Source organism: Cydia pomonella, chromosome 11 (genome assembly GCF_033807575.1).
Source record: "Cydia pomonella isolate Wapato2018A chromosome 11, ilCydPomo1, whole genome shotgun sequence".
NCBI lineage: Eukaryota > Metazoa > Arthropoda > Insecta > Lepidoptera > Tortricidae > Cydia > Cydia pomonella.
Window position 1 is genome coordinate 14,486,222 of NC_084713.1, and position 22,001 is coordinate 14,508,222.

The 22,001-nt window shown below is 37.9% G+C and overlaps 1 protein-coding gene across 3 annotated transcripts; it reads right to left on the bottom strand.

Annotated features, from left to right (window-relative positions):
- Window positions 1–7,404: 7,404 nt before the first annotated feature.
- On the bottom strand, window positions 7,405–13,150 carry LOC133522918 (uncharacterized). Of its 3 annotated transcripts, none has more exons than XM_061858400.1 (2): window positions 12,823–13,150; window positions 7,405–8,229 (listed from the first exon to the last, which is right to left on the bottom strand). In XM_061858400.1, exons 1-2 carry the CDS (start codon window positions 13,004–13,006, stop codon window positions 7,853–7,855), a joined length of 561 nt encoding a protein of 186 aa, XP_061714384.1. In that variant the 5' UTR covers window positions 13,007–13,150; the 3' UTR covers window positions 7,405–7,852. The 3 variants fall into 3 exon arrangements, with proteins under 3 accessions (XP_061714384.1, XP_061714385.1, XP_061714383.1); XM_061858401.1 differs by lacking the exon at window positions 12,823–13,150 and adding an exon at window positions 12,694–12,822; XM_061858399.1 differs by lacking the exon at window positions 12,823–13,150 and adding an exon at window positions 12,047–12,687.
- Window positions 13,151–22,001: the final 8,851 nt, after the last annotated feature.

The window sequence follows — 22,001 nt, forward strand, 5'->3', positions numbered from 1 at the left end:
CCACAACTAAAAACTGATCGCCACTGAGATTCTACAGGGGATTTTTCCCCGGCTCCAAGTTAATCTTAGGTATAACTATGTGATCAATGATCATTTACTTTCTTTTGGTTTCAATAGTTACTTTTTTTTAAACATTTTCAATAAAAAGCCACGTCTAGATTTATTACCTCTTTTTCTAATATAAAAACGAAGTATAGTTTTTTTTCCAACGACCCGATTAGAACTGATACGACAAATATTAAGTCTATATAAGATATGGATCGGATATGTTAGTATCAAAAGTTCGAATCAGGCCGTAAGTGATGAAAAGAAAAAGTTTTGGCAGCCCAATTTTATAGGGAATTTCCCTTATCAGAAAACAAATCGTATTTGTACTTTAAACTATTTTTAATCAGTGAAAAAGAGTAAACAAAGGAGGCGTTTTGTCTCCAACATATCTACGAAGTAATAAGTCATTAATAGAATCATGCTGATGAATCGTTTTGACATTTCGGTCCCCTATTAATCCTATTATTGATATCTGAACTTTTACGATTTTCAATCGAACTGTAATGAAAAGGAGTTTTCATTTCTCATGCTCTGCTGTGTAAAAAAAATCGACATTCGAAGTTTTATAATATCTTATCGCTAAAGATACACATAAAGACGGGTGTTTTTTAGGAAAACTTGAGTTTAAGCAGATATAACAAAACACGTGTTCATTATTTTTTTCCTGCTCTCAAACATATACTCAATCAAGCCATTAACTAGCAAATTGCTTGAGCATCACTTTTCATAGGAGTTAGATGATTTAGTAATTTTTTAATACTTTGGAGGACAATTTCTCTCAATAGGTTGAGTTTGGGCAGCTAAAAAAAATACGTGTCCGTTATTTTAGAGTAATCTATGCCATATTTAAATATCAATCAAATCGGAACCGGACAGTTGGGTACCTTTCCTTGTACGTATTTGACTGGTGATACAGCATCTAGAGGCTTCGGCGATTAAGAAACAATTAACAAAGATAGCATACAATACAATTAAATGTGATTTTATAAGCGTGCCTACACTATGCAATGTGCAGCAGCCCTGACCCGGCCGTTTTCGTTCAATCGTCGCATACGCATAGGTTCGCCATACGTCGGGATTTCTCCTGACATATCAAGATTTTTTATCAGTTGCCAGGATTACGAAGTGCCTTAACTAGTGTCAGGGTTTTTAGAAGCCTCAACTAACCACAAGAAGTTGAAAGTTTATGCCTACTTTGTAGTATAAATCTTGGCACATTAAAAGGGTATTTGCCCCACGAAAGGTTTTGTAAATTTATGTAAGTTATTTGTTTTTTATTTTACTTATATTTTTATAAACATATACCCCCTTATTCATAAACGTGTACTAAAGTTACGAAGCCGCTAATAATCGTTTGTCCCTTTCCGACGTACTGGTATGATGGAAAGGGACAAAAGATTATTAGCGGCTTCGTAACTTTAGTACACGTTTATGAATAAGGGGGTAAGAGTATTTGAATCTTAAGAGCAATTCCTAGCTGAGCAACTTTTCAAATCTCGAATTTTTGAAGCTATGTTTCTGTCGCGCTGCGGTGGGCGGGAGCGGGAGCTATCTAAGTGTGAGTGCGCGCACACAGACGCGAGACTCGAACGCTCGCTCATTGCGCGCCGTACCGTCGACATCGCCCGCAAGCCGGACGAAATTTATCCTGCGCTGCCCGACCGACGCAAAATGTATATTTTGTTGTTATCACATAATATTGTTTTTCATTTTTATATTATACTGTATCTATTAATTACTATATAGGTAAGAGAAAAAAAAGAATGATGATGCTTCGGTCGTCGTCGTACAGTCAAGTGCAAAAATATGTATCGAAAGAATCGTCTCATAAATATGGTACTACGCTCTTATTACACTGGAATAAGATGCAACGGGACATATTTTTGAGTAAGATGTGTACACCCATATTTTTACACTTGACTGTACCTATCCGTATCAGTAAGTTGGGAGTGATCATGGTGTGTTGTGAAATTTTGTAAGTAGGTATAAATATATGTTTAAACTACAATCTATTTAACTTGTAGTACGATGGGGCTAAACTTGATGACAATGACAATCTGGGTAATGCCGGACACTTTTGGGACCAATTGAGAGAACTCGTGAAAAAATGTTTTTTCGAGATCTCAGCACGTGACAGATTCTTGAAGTACGGAGCGAATCGTTAAATAATAACCGTAGATTCGGCCTGAATTTTGGTAATCTTCAATATAGAACGGTTAGGGTAACGAGTGTTTTGCCATCAAGGGAGAACATCGAATGGTGAAAAAAAGTTGCTTCTAATGGAAAGAGAATAAGGTATCACAAAGAAATAGGTCCGGTGTCTACCCTTATCCATTGTATATAAATTACATTACAGCCACCAATAATTACAAACTTAAAAGTTGTCAACGAAAGTGTTTTTCTTCGTATTTTTGTATCCGATCTTAACCCTGATACAAAAAATGGGAAAATTGTGGCTCTCAAACATTGATACCTATGTCATAACTCATAAGGTAATTTGATAAGTAAACAATGTGCTTAGAAACCTCTTATTGTAAGGTTTACACGAAGTAATAAAATAAGAAAAACCACTAAAATAATTGATAGGTTTCGAAGTTTTGACAATTTAAGATCTCGTGAATTGTACAGGTTTAGTGAAAGTGTAAATGTATTGTTTATTGAAAGGAATGTACTGCAATATATTAAGTACTTAAGTAGGAGGGACAAAAATCAAAATAAAAAATAATCGGCCCAATCATTTTTAATGAAGGTCGCCAAAAAAAAAAGAATCAAACTTAAAAATCAAAAAGACTAAGTAGTTCTTTAAAAAGGTCAAGGTCACTGCGAGCCCATCTTGAAGTATGGAAAATAAGTAAAATTGCGATTTTATTGGTTTAATTTTGCAATTATGTATATAATATATAGTTGATATATAATCTTTTTTTTTTGATAAAATGTAAGGATCGTATGTAAAGAGTAAAGTAAATATATAGGAAAAGAGAGCCCTCTTGAAGCATTTTAAGGAAACTAATTTCGAAGCCCTATCTCTATTTTGTATCCGAAACTAGCAATGTATGTATGCGTGCACATCTACATATGCATCCGTATGTGTAGGTACTTTATTGCGAAAAATTGCTCATTTGCTATCTATTTTACTCGATTTTGTTATAAAATTCAACATGTATCATCATCCCTATACAATATAAATACTCTTTATTACACACCTCAATAAAGGAAAACAATACAAAAGAAAACAGAAACATAAGCACAGGTAAACAACATGCGGTCTTATCGCTAAAAAGCGATTTCTTCCAGGCTACCTTTGGGTTGCGGAAATTAAAAAAATTACATTGTCAATAAGTAAGTGTACATAGGTACACATACAATGGATGGTACTGGATAAAAATAATGGTACGAAAGTGTGATCAAGAAAACAATAAATGTGATAATTAAGTAGGTCAGTAGGTAAATTGAAGAAAATTTAAAGTTTGACAATCACTGCTGTTTTAAATAGGTAAAGATGGGATTGTTTCTTTCCGATCTTTACCTGGATGGGTCACGATCGGATATCGGTCTACAGCAGTGCTAGGCCTGTTTACACAATTACAAAAACAAACACAGTTTCATCACAATACGCAAAATAAATTACAGGGCGAATTCAAATTCGCGAAATTTACCTTGCTCTCTGTGATTGCGCATAGCACAAACTCCCTGAGCAACGCGGGGACACTGGCAGTCGAGGCGCAATGTTGCCACCATTAAAAAATAAAGCCAAATTAGGGAGAAATGAATGTCCTACGTTCTTCACCCGCATCCGGTATTTACCCAACATACCTTAATCGTTGAACCGCCGCATTTCAAAATGGCCCTTATTTTGATATCGGCTAGCCGTAATGTAATACGGCGGATTATACAATACGACTGCGATACTTATAAGCAGGGATCGGAACCGGTTTTTTGCAAAAACATCGAAATAACCATATATTTCGGTTTATTTTATACTCAAAATGTAGGACTCAGTTGTGTTTTTAGATAACGACTTCGTATTATTAGATTGCCCGATTAGGAATGAAATAATTAACAAAGAACGAAAAAAATACCGTTTTCGTTCCCATACAAAAAATACCGGTTTCCGATCCCTGCTTATAAGTATATAAATCCCCTCGTCAATGTAATTGCATTAAATTTGCCATCTAGTGGCAAACATCAAAGTAGTTATCTTTTACTTGTGACGCACAAGTGTGAGCAATGTAAAATACTAAGTATATTTCTTAAAAAAATTACCTTGTTTATTGATTGATTATACGTAGTAAAAGAACATGTGATTATTAAATTATAATACGAAAAGTGGTCAAATCGCAAAATGCTGTCGTTTTATTTAAAATAATGAAATAATTAGACCGGTTACGAAAGTACCGGTAAATCCTGGTTCTTTAAAACAGTACCGGTTCTGCAATCCCTAATAAGGATGTTATGCCCATCACTATTTCTTCTGTGTACGTATATTTAGAAACTGTCTCCGCCTCCAATTCGTGCGATAAGGACAACTGCAGCCCGGACTGAAATTCACATGCAAAAAACTCAAAAATCGAGGTTTCGCTCTCGACTGTTTCCTCCTCCAAAACGCAATCAATCTTTATGAAATTTTGGAAACTGCAAGAGGAAGAAATAATCTATGCCGCTATGTTATGATTTTTTGGATATTTTTTGTCATATTTGTATACTGTGCCTTTTTTTACAGCCAATTCAATTGAGCCGTTTTTGCGATTTTCGAGGCGCTGTATCTTTCTTCAAAATAAAATAATCCAAAAAAGCAAAACATAGCGGCACAGATATTGATGATATTGATCTTATTTGAAAAAATCACTGCTCTAGGTTAAAAATCCAGGGAGGAATCAGTCGAGAGCGTTTGTATGGAAAAATCGCAACTAGGAATTCCTCTTAAGTATTCTATCTTAAACAAAACTCGAAATAATACTTCAATTGCGTTCGAGAAATGGTTGTCCAGGAAATGTCAGGATTCCTAAGGTAATGTCCGGACTATTGTCATAATATTCTATTTTTCTTATGGCAACCCTACATACTCATGTTCGTCACGACCTGAATAGCAGCGACCTCTGTTGGTAATATATACACTCCATTGCGTCCGGTGACAACCTTACTAGTCTTACTACCCACAAGTCAAATGCTTAGTAGAACGAATAAAGTAGTGCATGTATTCATCAATTTGTATCTTACATTTTACTTTATTTTTATGAAAACAACCTTAAAAACCCGTTTAATGTCGTAATAACGTATAACTGTGGTTGTGGTAAGGGGGAGACTTTTGGTGATAACTCAAAAACGGCTAAAGCACTAGAGATAGAGAGAGTAAGAGAGAGAGACAGAGAGAGTAAGAGAGAGAGACAGAGAGAGAGAGAGAGAGGATTAGCCGGCGTAGCTTTATTCGACGTTCATAAAAGTTTTGTAATATGCCTACTTGAAAATAAGTTTTTATCAAAAATACATTTTTGATACAAGCTTTTATCGCTGACAGTACTTTTCTTTCCACAGGCGACTATAAATATTCATCGAGAGAGGTTGCGTTGTTTTATCACAAAGGTCTGATGACCACCATCCTGTCTCCATCATCAGATCAGTTCGATTATCTTAGTTTTTGAGGAAACAGATAAACACATGCTGCTTTTGCCTTGCTGTAGTCGGCTAAAATATAAAAACAAGATACTTACTTCATTACGTTAAAGTCATCACCGCGAAGTCACATTGGTCTTAAGTGCCATATAAGTTAAAGGCGCTTAAGTCCTTTGAGCCGATCATCGGGATATTTAACAATTTTCAAAAAAACTAAACAACAAAGAAGTTCTATCTAACTAAAGATGTAGCATCTTTTACTTAGGCTTTTATTCGGCTCATTCCTAGTGCCTATAGTAAAATCAGATGTCCGTACTGATATTATAAATGCAAAGGAAACGTTATCTGTATATATAATGTTACCTCTTCACGCTGAAAGCACCGAACCTATTGAATTGAATTTTGATATGGATATGGTTTGGGTATCCGTATCCGAAAAATTACATAGGATAGTATTTATCACGGAAATCATAATTCCACCCAAACGAGCAGCAGCCAAAACTAGTCATATTTAACAAATCATCATATATTATTTACCAATATAAATACTTATATCTATGTACACTTGTACCTAATACCCGCGTAGTTTCTGAACAATAGAGAAGCATCATGCAATTTAGCTTTCTTAACTATGGACGGTGATAAAACCGAACATGCCGTTACACGGCTGTAGTTAAAATGATTTAGCCATTTTCTTACAAGTATAAAATGTTCTAGTGACAGACAAAGACGAACGACCTGTAAATCTTTGTTGACTAACAATATTATTAGTACCTAACATAATATCCGAAACAATTCACGATTAAAATATTGCATAAAAAACCTTAAATGCTTTATATATAGGGTTCAAAATCGAATATAAACCAATGGTAAAAGGCAGTTACCTAACAAACGCTTCTTGCATCCTCGCGCCATCGCCATCTATCGGCAAATGGCGCCTAATTATTTATTGACACCGCAAAGAAATATACCTAGGAGTTGTGATTTTGTCATTTCTAAGGGGTGAATATGTATGTACAACTGAGCAACTTTTATCATCGAGCCAACCCCGAAATCGCGAATATAATCAACTGTTCCATAGAAAGCCTTTAAATATGATTTGCCGAAATGTATCAGAAGGGATTTCTTTTGCGTTTTCGACGGGTGGCCCTGCCAACGCACTGAATGTATGTATATCCAAATTTGTAACGCGGACGTATACCTAAATAAATACTCAAACTTGTACTGTCACGAAGAAGACTGAAATTATTTTCAAGTACGTTTGAATAAGTAAGCGCTATTCATATAAAGCAATCCAATCGTTGGTAATACATCTGATAGCCTTCATGATGGTAAAACATCCTCCTAAAGGGAGTGATTCTCGGCTAGACTAGTTTTGGCGAACCAGCGACAAAACTCGAGCTTGAGCCGCTCAACTTATTTCGCTGGACCGCAAACTCCTATTCCTAATTGTTAAACAATTGTTAATAATGAAATAATACTCAAAGCCCTGAGCGAGTCATATTTATTTCAAAACTGCTACTCCTACTATTTATTAATAGCAAAAGCCTAAAGCGCAATTATTTCTCAACTACTTATGCCAAGATGTCATTTGACAGTAAAATCAAATAAGGGATACTTAATTAATGTTAATTTAGAATAAGGAAAACCAGGTGCAGGTATAATATTTATTAACACGTTATCAAAATCATATGCACGTTTATTAAACTATAAATTACGTAATCACGATTATAGAAACCATAATACACAATAATAGTTAAATCTAGAAAACCTAGCTTCCTAAATGATAAGTACTAAATACTAGAATACCTAGGTATTCTAGTATTACTGGCAATATTAAATAACGATTTAAATTACAACTGAATTGTTAAGCAAAGACGACTTTAACTGAATTTAAATAATTAATCTTAACTTTCATAACCCTATTCAAAATAGAACACTATTAACAGCATAGTACAATTTGCAACGTCTATAGAGCTATAGTCATTATCACTATAGTTTAACGGTTAAATACAAAACGTTAGAATTTAAATTAAAGCTTGATATTAACCACAAACGCGACCGCTATTTAAATACAATGAAGAAAGCAACCAAAAGCCGTTAGACACTAATTGTAAAATCAACAAACAGCTAAATATACCAAAAACACAGGTAATAGCAGGCAATTACTAAATCTAGTACTTATCTTTTAGCACTATCCAACAACCAATTTACAGTTGTTTTCGCTACCAAAGTTCCAAGCGTAATGGCCGCGTCGGTCTAAATTTTCAAACGGCTGGATAACGAACTCCCCTCCAATAATCTGGTTACAGTTGCCTCGGCTAATCACGTTGCGAGGTTCCAGTGGCGTGATTGGTACGAACGTCGCTGATTGGTCCGTTTGGTAGGAATGCTGGCGCCATAGTTGCGACGAGCGAGTGCCCTCTTGCGGCCATGATAGAAACGGAGTGGTGTGACGTGTTGATGGCAGTGACGTTGCTCCATCGACGCAACCGTTGCGCCATCTATTTGCTGCTCGAGAGACTTCTATGGCCGTTATTGACACTCGTCCATCCTGACGACTTTGCGACTCTGCAAAGGAAAGAAAAAGAAAACAAGGATTATCTGATTTTCATCACTAATAGAGATAGTATAAATTACCCAAGTAAAAACCATAATATGTCAATTTTGATTTGAATCTCATCCACTTTAATTTTCCATCAATTAATCCATTATAACCAATATCTATTTCCATTCTTAAACCATAGTCACTCCATTAATAGCCAACATTCATATCCAATAATAAACTATTCCATCCAACAAATATCTCAAATTTGTCTTTTAAACCAATAAATAACCATATAACTTCTTTCATATATTTTTGCTTGTTTCATAATTTATATTTTTAGTCCTTTATCCCAAATAAATAGAAATATCCAAGGCTAATTTATCCTTCCAGTAAATCAATTAACTCCTCTGTACTATCTACCTGACTATCATCAGAACTACTTTCTGTGACATCAGTCTCCCTCTGAAATCTCTTTATTGAATCCGAAGATACTAAAGCTTCAAACCGCTTATAGCCCTTCACTCCTTTAAGCGACGTAATTACGTACCTATCGTTACCTGCCACTTTTGTAATCTTATATGGTCCACTGAATTTTTCTTTCAGTTTCCGCCTCACGTTAATGTTTCTATCAGCCGCGCCTTTCCACAGTACTAAATCATTTACCTTGTACTTCGTTGGTCGTTTCCGCTTTGCATTAAAATGTTTTTGCATGACCTCTGCCGTTCTTTTAAGATTACCTGATGCAGTGCACCGAGTTTGCTCCGCAGTTTGTTCGTCGTCGAAGGAATTTCCTGCTATTGCTTGATATCTGCTACGGCTTGCGCTAAACATTAGTTTGAAAGGAGTAAATCCAGTAGATGAACTATGTAAATTGTTCATACCCCAATTCACCTCAGACAGCTTCATATCCCAGTCTCTCTCGTTGTCCACGCTGGTATTTAATGAGTCTAATAATGTACGGTTATACCTTTCAACCTGACCGTTAGCACGAGGGCACGCTACTGCGTTAATGATATGTTTGATAAAGTTTTCTAAACAGAATTGTTTGAAACTTTTGCTCTTAAAACAGGAACCACTGTCGGATATTATTCGTTTCGGATATCCAAACGAACAAAATATATTAGATAGAGAACTTATTACCTCTCGAGCCCTCGTGGTTTTCACAGGAACTGCCCAAGTGAATTTTGTGAAGGAATCGACAACCATTAGCAAATAACAGTTACCTGCACGGCTCTTGCAGAACGGTCCCAGATGATCAATGTGCACTGTATGAAGTGGCTCTGCTATCTTCTCAATCGGGTGAAGTTCACCCTCAGCTCGCCCATACTGACTCCTCTTGTACAGACAATCTAGACAGGCGTTTACATACTTACGTATAAATCTAGTCATACTAGGGAACCAAAAGGTGTCCTTGATAATCTGTTCACAGCGTTTTAACCCGGGGTGTCCAATACAGTCGTGAAATTTTCGTAACACATTCCACCTCCCGTACTTAGGTACAACCAATCTTTCCTTACCACCTGCAATAACTCTATACAACCGCTCTTCTTTTAACTTATAATTGTTTTTAATATCGGGTTCGGCCTCACCTGATTCCAGTTTGGTTTTGATGATACGAATCTTTTCATCCTGATTTTGAAGACAGACAATCCAATCGAAGACATCAATAGTGTTGATATCAATTACTTGCGGAGGCTCGACCGGACTTCTGCTGAGGGCGTCTACGTGACTATGGGACTTACCAGGTTTATGTTCTACTTCCATGTCGTATTCCTGAATAAGTAACCACCATCGTGCTATTCTTGGAGTTAAATCCTTTTTCTGGAAAGTGTAACGCACTGCAGAGCAATCTGTGACCACTTTAAAATGGTTACCTACCAGGTAAATTCGGAACCGTCTTAAAGACTCCACGACTGCCAAGGTTTCGAGCTCGTAAGAATGATACATCGATTCTTCTTTGCTCGTTTTTCGACTAAAGTAGGATATGGGTTTTAAATTACCGTCTTGCTTTTGAAGTAGAATACCAGCTAATCCTCTGCTACTGGCATCTGTATGAACCTCGATATCGCCTTCTCGGCGAAAGAGAGAGAGAAGAGGACGAGTTGTTAATACCTTTTTCAACTCCTGGAAAGCTTTTTGTTGTTGTGGGCCCCACTCCCAGCCAACATTTTTCTGCAGCAACCTGTATAGATCATAAGCAATACCTGCATAGTTTTGGACAAACTTTCTGAAGTAACTGGTGAGCCCCAGGAACATACGCAGCTCATGAATGTTAGTCGGCTCCTTATACGCCAACACTGCGTCGATTTTTTTACTACCTGGTCTGATACCTTCCTCACAGATTTCATAGCCCAAGTAATCAATTTTTGTTTGCAAAAAGAAGCATTTCTCCAGATTCAAAGTCAACCCTGCATCTCTAATTATTTGCAATACTACCTTCAAAAGATCAAGACCTTCCTCTATGGAGTTTGTAGGGAGCAGCACATCATCAATATAAGGCAAAACCTTGTCATGGCGCAGAGTTGAGAATATACGATCCATTAACCGCTGGAAAACTGCAGGTGAATTCGCGAGGCCGAATGGCATCCGAAGGAATTCGTAATGCCCTTCAGGTGTTACAAAACCAGTTTTATGAATATCGTCTTTAGCTACCGGAATCTGATAAAACCCTTGAGACAAATCGAGGCTTGTAAAATATTTTTTTCCACCTAACTTTTCGATATGCTCCTCTATAACCGGCAAAGGATATTTGTCCTTCACTGTTATGCTGTTAAGTTTTCTAAAGTCTACACAAAGACGAAAATCTCCATTTTTCTTACGTACCAGGATAATTGGGCTCGCGTAATTGGAGGTGGATTCCCTAATGATTCCATTAGACAACATATCCTCAATCTTCTCCCTCATCACGGTCTTCTCAGAGTAAGATAACCTATAAGGCCTGTAACATACCGGCTTATCGGAATTTAGCTCAATGTTAAGTTCGATTTTGTTCGTAACTCCCAATTCACGCGTGTCCTCTGAAAAACAATCCGAAAATTCTTGCAAAATCTGACTCAATTTATTTAAAACCGATGGATCCTGAATCCCGCATTTAATCTTACTAACGTCTACTTTCATTATCGAATTTACCAATACATCTGTTCCTCGAGGAGCAGACACGGATGTTTCTTCCACTACATACCCTCTAACTAGCAGTTGCCCCTTTTTAAAAGCCAAAGGATTCGTACCCTGATTTATAACAAAGACAGAATTAACTGGAGCACAGTAAAGAGAAGAGGGAATGCTGTACTCTACATCATTAAACCTACAAGAGCGAGTATCCACAAACAATACAGTGGAATCTTGAAGAATTTCGTTACTATCAGTCTCCACAAATTGAGCCGTATTAGCAGGAATAACCGTATCTGAAGAACAGACCAATCTTACCTTTGAAACCTCTGCATCTGCACAAATCGAACTTATATGGACTATCTCCTCGTTGGCAGGCTCCTGCTTACTCCTCTCGAAGGTAACCGTTGATCCTTGAATAACTAACCTGTACAGACCATTATTAAGAACTGGCTGACCTACAAAGACATCGGCTCCTTTCAGGGGAATGTTGACCACCAATGCTTCAGATTTAACTTTAACCCCGTCGATAATAAACTCTACCGATACTTGACCACAACAACTGACTTGTGGCCCGTAAAGCCCATTAATAAACATGTTGCATGGTTGTAAATTGAGATTTAGTTTACGAGAGCATTCCAATGTAATCAGATTCCGTCGGGCCCCCGAGTCTAAATAGGCTCTTACCTGATGACCATTTAAACTGATGTTTTTATAATAGCAATCATTTACCTGGGAGTCAACAAGGTTCACCGAAGCCTTCCGGAAACACTGCTCTGTCTTGTGGTTCGTCTTCCCACAAACGTCACATTTAACAGCGTTGGGATTCTTCGGACACGACCGCACGACGTGACCTGCTTCCTTGCATAAAAAACAGGTTACAGATGGTTTGTTTGATGATGATATAGACTTCTGTTCTCCTGCGATCACTTCCTTTGATGTACCAGGAGCGTTAAAATCTCTGCCACGCATTGAATATTGTCGGTTTGGAGGTCCCTTTTTCTCATCGTTCATGCACAAGAACTGAGAATATAACTCACCAGGGGTTCTGTAGTTACCTGCTCTTGCCGAGGTCTTTAAGTGAAATGGTAGCCCTTCGATCAAACAAGACACAGCCTTATCACCAGTGATTTCGCATTTAGTTAACATGCTACATTTAGAGTAAAAATAGTGTGTCATTGTCTCACCAAACAATTTCTTTCTATAGATCATTTCCTTAAGAGCTTCCGCATAATCCATGTTTTGAGGAAAAGCTTCAAGAATTCGCTCCTTCCATTCAAACCATGTCATTTCGTAGCTCCGTAAAGCATTATGCCACATCTTTGCTAAACCCGACAGGCGAGACTGCATATAATAGCTTTTAACACTATCAGACCAACCGTGAATTGCGCCCAGTTGTTCAATTTTGTTGAGCCATTGTTGCGCTGGTAGCTCCGACTTCTCAGGATCAAACTCCGGGATAATGTCAGGTTTCACCATAACACCATAATAATTTGGATTGATCCTACCAGGTTCATCCAGCGCAGCAGGCGGCTCGCGATCCACAGATTCTCGCGGCCGCCAAGGAGCCCAACGCCTCGGTGTACGCTCACGGCTGCGCCTGCGGCTACTGCTGCTGCGTTCTCGTCGTTCCAGTCGCGTGTTGTCCCACCGTACCGGGCTACGGGACCTGCTCCTACTATGTGAATCCATATCCCACTTCTGAAAATGTTAAACAATTGTTAATAATGAAATAATACTCAAAGCCCTGAGCGAGTCATATTTATTTCAAAACTGCTACTCCTACTATTTATTAATAGCAAAAGCCTAAAGCGCAATTATTTCTCAACTACTTATGCCAAGATGTCATTTGACAGTAAAATCAAATAAGGGATACTTAATTAATGTTAATTTAGAATAAGGAAAACCATTGTGCAGGTATAATATTTATTAACACATTATCAAAATCATATGCACGTTTATTAAACTATAAATTACGTAATCACGATTATAGAAACCATAATGCACAATAATAGTTAAATCTAGAAAACCTAGCTTCCTAAATGATAAGTACTAAATACTAGAATACCTAGGTATTCTAGTATTACTGGCAATATTAAATAACGATTTAAATTACAACTGAATTGTTAAGCAAAGACGACTTTAACTGAATTTAAATAATTAATCTTAACTTTCATAACCCTATTCAAAATAGAACACTATTAACAGCATAGTACAATTTGCAACGTCTATAGAGCTATAGTCATTATCACTATAGTTTAACGGTTAAATACAAAACGTTAGAATTTAAATTAAAGCTTGATATTAACCACAAACGCGACCGCTATTTAAATACAATGAAGAAAGCAACCAAAAGCCGTTAGACACTAATTGTAAAATCAACAAACAGCTAAATCTACCAAAAACACAGGTAATAGCAGGCAATTACTAAATCTAGTACTTATCTTTTAGCACTATCCAACAACCAATTTACAGTTGTTTTCGCTACCAAAGTTCCAAGCGTAATGGCCGCGTCGGTCTAAATTTTCAAACGGCTGGATAACGAACTCCCCTCCAATAATCTGGTTACAGTTGCCTCGGCTAATCACGTTGCGAGGTTCCAGTGGCGTGATTGGTACGAACGTCGCTGATTGGTCCGTTTGGTAGGAATGCTGGCGCCATAGTTGCGACGAGCGAGTGCCCTCTTGCGGCCATGATAGAAACGGAGTGGTGTGACGTGTTGATGGCAGTGACGTTGCTCCATCGACGCAACCGTTGCGCCATCTATTTGCTGCTCGAGAGACTTCTATGGCCGTTATTGACATAATAGGAAAAATCCTAATCCAAGGAATTCCTATTCCTATTTTAGTGTAGTAAATTATCCTCAGGATACCTTCCTCCCACACAGCGCCATCGCTCTACTGCTCCAGAAGTATAAAGCACAAGTCAGGTAAAAAAAGAGAAAAAAGCGTTGGATCTTCGCAGAGGAGCACGGAATGCTGACAACGCATGCCCACCTGCAATAATTTATGGAGTAAATATGTAGGTCCTACTGAGCAATTTTACTATGGGACCAACCCCGAAATCGCGAAAAACAAATTGGCTGTTTCATACATTTTGGCTGGTCTGACATTTTCTATGGGAGAGTTAATTTTTTGTCGATATTTCGGGGTTAGTCCCGTAGTAAGTTGCTCAGTATGACCTATATATTCACCGCGTAAATTATTGTAGGTGACTAAATAAACACCCTGTAGACCCAATGTTTATCCATGTAACCACTCTGTAGACCCATAAAACCCGGGGTAGGTATTTATTTACTCACCTGTCACAATCATCCTGTTTCAAAACTGTGCATTCCCGTTCCCTCAATACAGACCTCTCCCAATTAGCACGAGGAAGCTAACAAAGACTCGGCGATGAATGGCCGCCATGAATGAACTCAATGGCGGCTTCTAATTGGAACTGCGGTTGTCGTGATATCGTAATTACCGGACTGGAGATAAGTAATACTAAAGACTGTCAATTTTACGTATCTTACAAAGTTACAAGATGCGCCGCTTTGATAGTTTTTAGATATTTCTAATTTTCTGTAGCCTTTGGCGCAGAGAGTCAGAGACGTATAAGCATTTATGGACACAGCACGTCTTTGCGCACGTCGACGGCGCGTTAAAAAAAAACGCGGTATACATAAGCTCTAATAGAATATAGGTGTGTACACAAGATGTGTCTGACTCGCGTGCGTATTGCATGTGCATAGGCGCCCCATAGCCGCCCAAATTTGACTACAAGGTTGATCTAGCGCCACTCACCACGGCCCCGTTTGGCCGTAGCGTAGGGTAAACATTTGCTTTAGCCTCTGCACAGCTTCGCTGCAGCAATAAGTGCAACTCAACTCGTAATAAAACATACTTTGTATCGGGTTGAGAAATATTTTACAATAAGGATCGCAACTAGTATGTAGCCTCCACCTTGCTTCGATTTCCTCATTCGGTACTGATATACAATTATACATATTTATAAGGAATGACTTCTCTTTAGTAATTTATCGTCATTTCTTTTTAAGTAGCATCGTGAATCGTAGTAACCAGACCTGACAGAATGTGGTTGGTACATCGTGCTCCTGACATTTGAATGGAGACATGGAATAGAGTCGGACCGAGCTAACTCTACATGGCGTTTGCAACGAAAAAGTGTGGTAATGTCAAATTTCTATGAAAATGTGACGTTTATAATGACACTCTTTCACTTATTTCTATACAAATAGGGTTGCCATTGCCATCTCTAAAATTTTGAAACTAGGACATGACGCGTGAAAACCCTGGATTTTAGAGTCCAGAACCCGGACATGTCAACAGGTTTTTTTAAACAGGTTGTGCGTGTATCGCGGGCGGCCCTAAGACATAAATTTTTTAAACTCGGATCACAAATGAAGCCCCCCCCCCCCCCCCCCCCCCCCGATGCCCTCTAAACTAGGACAAATCCGGGGAAACCCGGACGGATGGCAACCCTACAAGTCAGTTCAAAGTTAGGTTAGACGGACTCTAAGTACTCTGTACTTATTATTGACTAGTCTCTGCCGAGGCCCGAGAACTAAATGCGGCGTCACGTGGTCAACCGATGCCTATCTGGCCTATGTTATTACAGGTCTTTAGGTAAATTGCGAACAACATCCGGATTGTTACGTGCACTGTGAGAATGCATCGTGCAGATCAGTGTCAAGCTAATCATTGGGCTACTTCGTACTATCATCAGTAAATCTTTTAGGTTTTATTTATGTCTGGGTAGGTCCATCAAATATAAATAAGTCCATTGGTCATCGTAGTAGACTTTAAATGAACATGATTAGTGAACTTTTGTTTGCGTAAACAATAAGCAGTTGTTTCGGGTAAAGGTCACTGTTATTAACATACAATTCCGTACGTTGTTTAATTCAAGGCACTCTTGTTTTATACAGATGCAAAAGTGCATTCAGTCAACTTTAGAGGTATATTGTGGATAATCTGAAGAAAAGCGGGTTCCAGGTACTTAAGTGGAAATGTATACCATAGTCAAAGCAGCAAATATTTAAATACTCAAAGTACAATGAAGTAGTCGTTAGCTGCAATATCCATTACTCTAACATCTAAACAAGGGGTTTATTATGAAAACATTCGCGCGGCAGTCGCATGACTCGGCGGCGCCAGCCCAACTTGGTCAGTACGGCATCGATTGTCTATGCATGTAGCTTTGAATTCCTGCAGTTATTACTCACGGCACTGGATAAGGCACGTCGCTCCAATGTTGACGTGACTCAATTTACAAAACTAAAAGATGTAGAAAGCGACAAAGAAGATTCCGCAAGAATGTCACATAGTTGTTAAACAATTATCCTTAGGCATATACCAGGGCTCCCAAGCTGCTCTTCGGACATGGAATTGCAGTTGAAGAGGCACAAGAAAAAAATTCGGGAAAGTTTAGACCACTCAGATCGGCTTTTTTGTTACTTTTTTTTTCAAGTTTCGTTCAACTGAGGATTGCAACTGCGGTCAACTCTTCTCATCAAAAATTTGCCCTAACTTGGTACATTTGACTAAAATTAATTTAACCAGGGAGGAATTAGTTAATAAAAAGTTACACGAATGTTTAAGTGTAGAAGCGTTACTATGTTCGTTATGATAATACTCATACTACGTGAAATGAGATGCATTTTTTTTTATTTGCACCCTAACTAAACAAGAATGCAAACCTTCATAGTTTCGTAAACATTCATGCAACTATGATGTCCATCACATCTTAACACAATTTATGAATCTTCGTGCGATTGTGAGTGTGACAAGTCCAGGTACCTAATATTAGCCCGAAATGTGAAAAGCCGTGGTAGAAAACTGTGCGTATAATGAAAGTGCAATTGCGCCGTAACGTGAAGGTACAAAACATTATCAGTTAAATTACAATGTTTACAAACATTATACTTGCTCTGTTTTAATAAGGATACTTACGTTATTTAATGCTGTTTAAGTAGGCAATGTGATAAGATAGCTGGCAGTCAATCTCGTAAGTTCCCGCGTACTTGTACAATACAAATACATGTTTTATTTAATCATATAATCAAGCATTAATAAAATAATGACAAATTCATATCCGCAACGCGCACTTCGTCAGGAGGGTACAACCATAAATCAGCAACAGGCGTCGTCATTGCACACAAACAATAAAGCTATCCGCAACAGGCTTCGTCATATACACAGTAATTTTATTTAAAAAGGACCACCCTGAATCGCATCCGACCCAAAAGTTCCCATTTCGCTAGCAGCGTTTCCACGTTGTATAGCCAATGAAATCCCCTGCACCAGATACGACCCAGAGCGTGGATCGCAGCTCCTATCCCTAAGTCGGCGACCAAGTTATTTTACAAAAGCCTTAGCCTCTGTTCCCCAGTGTCCCCCGCAGTCTCCACTGCAATTGGCACAAAATCGTAGGTACATTGGTTTCAGGGCACTGTACTTAGCATGCTTCAGTTCAATACAAATTCAATTCTAGTTTTAAACTTTTATAGAAATAAAAGCAAGTTCGAAATTCAAAACAAACAAAAAAATACTATGTTCGCGCTATTGCCTAATACGCGTAGCGGGAATATGTCAGTCTCGCATGTTTTAAAGGTGACAGTCCATTTCCAACTGCAGCTGCACTACCGTTGCGACATTACTGGTGCGACATTACTGCAGCGGCCGACTGCTGCTGTTTGCGGCGTGCAGTCGCGGCAGCGTTCGTCAGTTGATTGCCAAAGTCAATGAATAATGTCACTGTCAGACGTATAAATAAAATTACTAATTTACTTATTTGTATATTTTACAAGAAGAAGTAAGTGACGATAATGCTACATTGTATACGAAAATGAAAAACAGATTTGCCTTTCTACAAGAATCACAGTCAGTCCAAGGCAGTTACGCAATATTATTAAAAACCAGATATTGAATTGTGATCGTTTGTATGCCGATTAAATAAATAGCAATTTAACTTCAAATTGAAGAAATACAACCAAATTACTCGAATGAAATTAATGCAGAGGAGCAAATATTTCTTAACTTAAGGTAAGTTAACATTTTGAAATTATCTTCCCCATCCTCTTGACTAAATGCGTGACCACCGCGCACACAGCAACCCGACTTGAGCGGGACTCATGTTACTCGTGATGGATACGGTGTACGCTGGTTTACAAAGAGATTCGTGTGTTTCGGAGATGGCAATGCGACACGTAAGAATAAATTCTCCAATGTAGACGTTCAGTGTTAGTAAAATATTACACATTTATCTTTCCGAGTTTTCATATTAAGCCAATTTTACATTCTTTAGGTACCTAACAGTGAAAAATAAATGAATAAATTGCTTTGTAAGAGCTATAATTGCGCAATTTACACTTAATATTGTCCAGTGTCCTATTTCAAACTGAAGCACAAATTTAAATCTTATAATGGCTCTTGTGTTGCAGGTGTCCATGGGCGACGGCATTCGTGGTCGGGGCAGATACAGTGTATGACTAGACCTTATAAAACTTGACGGGCGAGACAAGAAATCCTTTATGAAGAAAGCTATTTACGTCAGCCAAGGGGCTGATAGAAAGAATTTTGAATAAATTAATTGGAATAATACATATTTTCCTCGTGTTGAAGTGATGAAAAAATTTCGTGTTGCACTCTGTAGCAAAGTTTATTTAAGTCTCATTCCTTGAATCCCCGCAACTGTCAATACAATTTTACTTTTAAAACCGTTGTCACTTCTCTCGTGGTTCAATTTTGTAATCTTTCTTATGATTGAGTATCCATATGCTACCATGTGTTAAACAACAACTTTGCCATTTATAATACATGGTAATATAACTTACTGATTGCTTCTATTAGCTCAGGAATGGCTTTGCTATGACAAAGTGAGAAAGTGTCACCATAAACGAGTTAAACGATATTATACGCCGTGGGCTGGTAAAACTTGATAATTTTTAAATTTGTATTCTTAATCGCATTTAGAGACCAAAATATCATACAAAGTTTTCTGAAATCGTTTTAATCGTCGAAAATTACTGAACTAAAAAGAACACTCACAATTTTGATCTATAGATGAATTAAGAAAACTTTACTTCTTCGTTGTGGTGTTTTTTTTTTGCCAAGATGTAAAAAGAAATAACGTGTTGTATGCAGAAATATTCTTTTTTATCGGCTAAAAGAAAATAAAGAACATTTTTTTGCCGAATTTGACTAAACATTTTTTTGCTCCTCAGGAATGCGTGCTTAAAATCTGCCAGGTTTTACCAACCCACGATGTATATAATATGATATTACGACACTTTCACATTTTATCACGCCAAATTCACTGTGCCACGGTATGGTCAGCGAGCATTCAGTAATTAATCCTGTTAAATGCGAGAATCACTTAAACTTTTTTTCGGTCGGTGGCAAACAAGTATACGCGCCGCCTGGTGGCAAGCAGTCACCGTAGCCTAAGCACGCCTCCAATTCCAGAAGTGATACATGCGTGTTGCCGACCCTTTAAAAGCCTGTACACTTCTTTTTTGAAGAACCCATAATGTAGACCCTCATAAAAACCTCGGCAGGGAGCTCAAACTACAGTCGGAGCGCCCGGGGGAGGAAATTCCTCAAAAGCCGCACAATGCGCGACCATTGTGGCCAATAAAAAAAATTGATCTACTATAGTTTCGTAGTATCCTAACACAAATACAGAAGATACAGAGTAAGCTATTTCATTCGAAACATTTTCTACTTTAATTCCGAAATCTATGGATAAGTCAGAGAAAAAGAGGAGAGAGAGGAAATTGCATACGACCACCCCGTTCAGTCTTAGAATCATCAAAGAAATATTAAGTATATTGTCACATTTGTATGCTGTGTGTACATGATTGTATGATGAACAGTTATTATACCTACATCGATCTTTTTCTAACATATAAGTGCGTCCTGTAATTTAGTAGTACATAGTAGAAGTAAAACTCTTAATTGTACAAAAATGAAAACAAAACAGGAAAAAAACACTCATCATTAGTACAAATGCGAACTAGTTTTCCAGTTTTTTCACTATCAGTCACGTAAATAATGTATATATACATACATACATAGCTCCTATCTACTTATTGCCTACCATGAAAATCTTAATTTGAAAATCGTATATTTGCCTCTCTATCGCTCTTGCCCTTTCGAGCTTATAGCTGTCCTCGGAAAAGTACGAAAAAATGAAAGCACAGTTTATTTAATGAATGATCAGGAAACATTAAAAAAAAAAACAATAAGAGCCACGCCAGGATACAGAGGGCCTACCGCGAAGCACAGAAACTATGGGGTTGTTTATCCGCGGGTGTAATAAACTCCTTAGAATGTAGTGGTTATATCCTCTTTGCTTAGAGCTACTAATATCTGTGACCAAAGACATTTCTGTACAGGTGAAAGATTTGACGTGCGGCACGCAGCTGCAGTTGCGCTCCAAACACTAAAAATCGCCATGCTACGTGCAGTCGGTCTTGTCATCATTTTACTATGGAATTTGACAATAACACCGACGCATTCAGGCCGCTGCAGTACTGTCGGAGCAGTAGTGCAGCTGCGGTCGGAAATACGTTAAAATTACCATATTACGTGCAGTCGGTATTGTCATTGATTTTACTATGGAAATTGACAATAACACCAACGCGTTCAAGCCGCTGCAGTAATGTCGGAGCAGTAGTGCAGCTGCGGTCAGAAATGGACTGTCACCTTAACCGTTAATTTTGCCATATGAATTAAAAAGTTGGGTATGGCAGAAGAAGAAGCTTTGAGAAGTGTGTGTGGTGTAAAATTACAAGATAGAATTAGGAACAGTGTGATAAGGGAAAAGTGTGGACTGAACGAAGATGTAGTGACAAAAATTGAGAAAGGTATGTTGAGATGGTTTGGACTACTTTGGACACGTGGAAAGAATGAGTGAAAGAAGGTTAACAAAGAGAGTGTATAAGGGAGAAGTAGAAGAGGGAGCTGGAAGGGGTAGACCTCGGTGGACTTTCTCTGATCAAATCGGGGAAATCCTGAAGAAAGGCCAGGTCAAGAGCACCCTAAACCGACGAGCGTGTATGAGGAATGTCATGAAAGTGAAGGAAGCGAAAGAGGTATGTCAGGATCGTAGCAAGCGGAAATCCGTGGTCTCTGCCTACCCCTTCGGGAAATAGGCGTGATTATATGTATGTATGTATGTATGTATGTATGAATTAGCCCTAAAGGTATAGTAAGGAAAAAAAGTATAGAAATCAATGCACACAAAAGTGGCATCATATATCATATAGATTCGAGAGAAAATTGTTACTATACTCTGGCACACCCACTTTGTCAGTAGAACAAGAAGGCAAATTTAAAAAATGTAGGCGCGAAGGGTATATAAACATAGAACATTTTAATTTTGGCTTTTTTGGACAACGGTGGATTTCCATTTCAAAGTAATCCGGGACGATACTATTTACTCTTGCAAAAATAAATTAAGAATTATTTTCCGTCATACAAATTTAACTGTATTTATGGACCATCGATGTGACCGCCTTTGACATCCGCCTACCTCATTAAAATACAGTATTAATAGAAACTCTGCTATCTGGGTCGCGTTTTATAATAAATATTTAATTTTCTACGTCGATGTATGCTGGTAGAATATGCTGTCCTAACACCTATTTCCTAACCAAAGTTCTTGGGAAAAAATGCGA

What these genes read in the sequence shown, in the direction of transcription:
- LOC133522918 (XM_061858399.1), bottom strand. Translation starts at nt 12,664, where the DNA reads ATGCAGTCTCGCCTGTCGGGTTTAGCAAAGATGTGGCATAATGCTTTA. An exon ending in TGAACCTTGTTGACTCCCAG is followed by an intron (nt 8,230 to 12,046) that starts GTAAATGATTGC and finishes TTTCCTTTGCAG; the next exon opens with AGTCGCAAAGTCGTCAGGAT.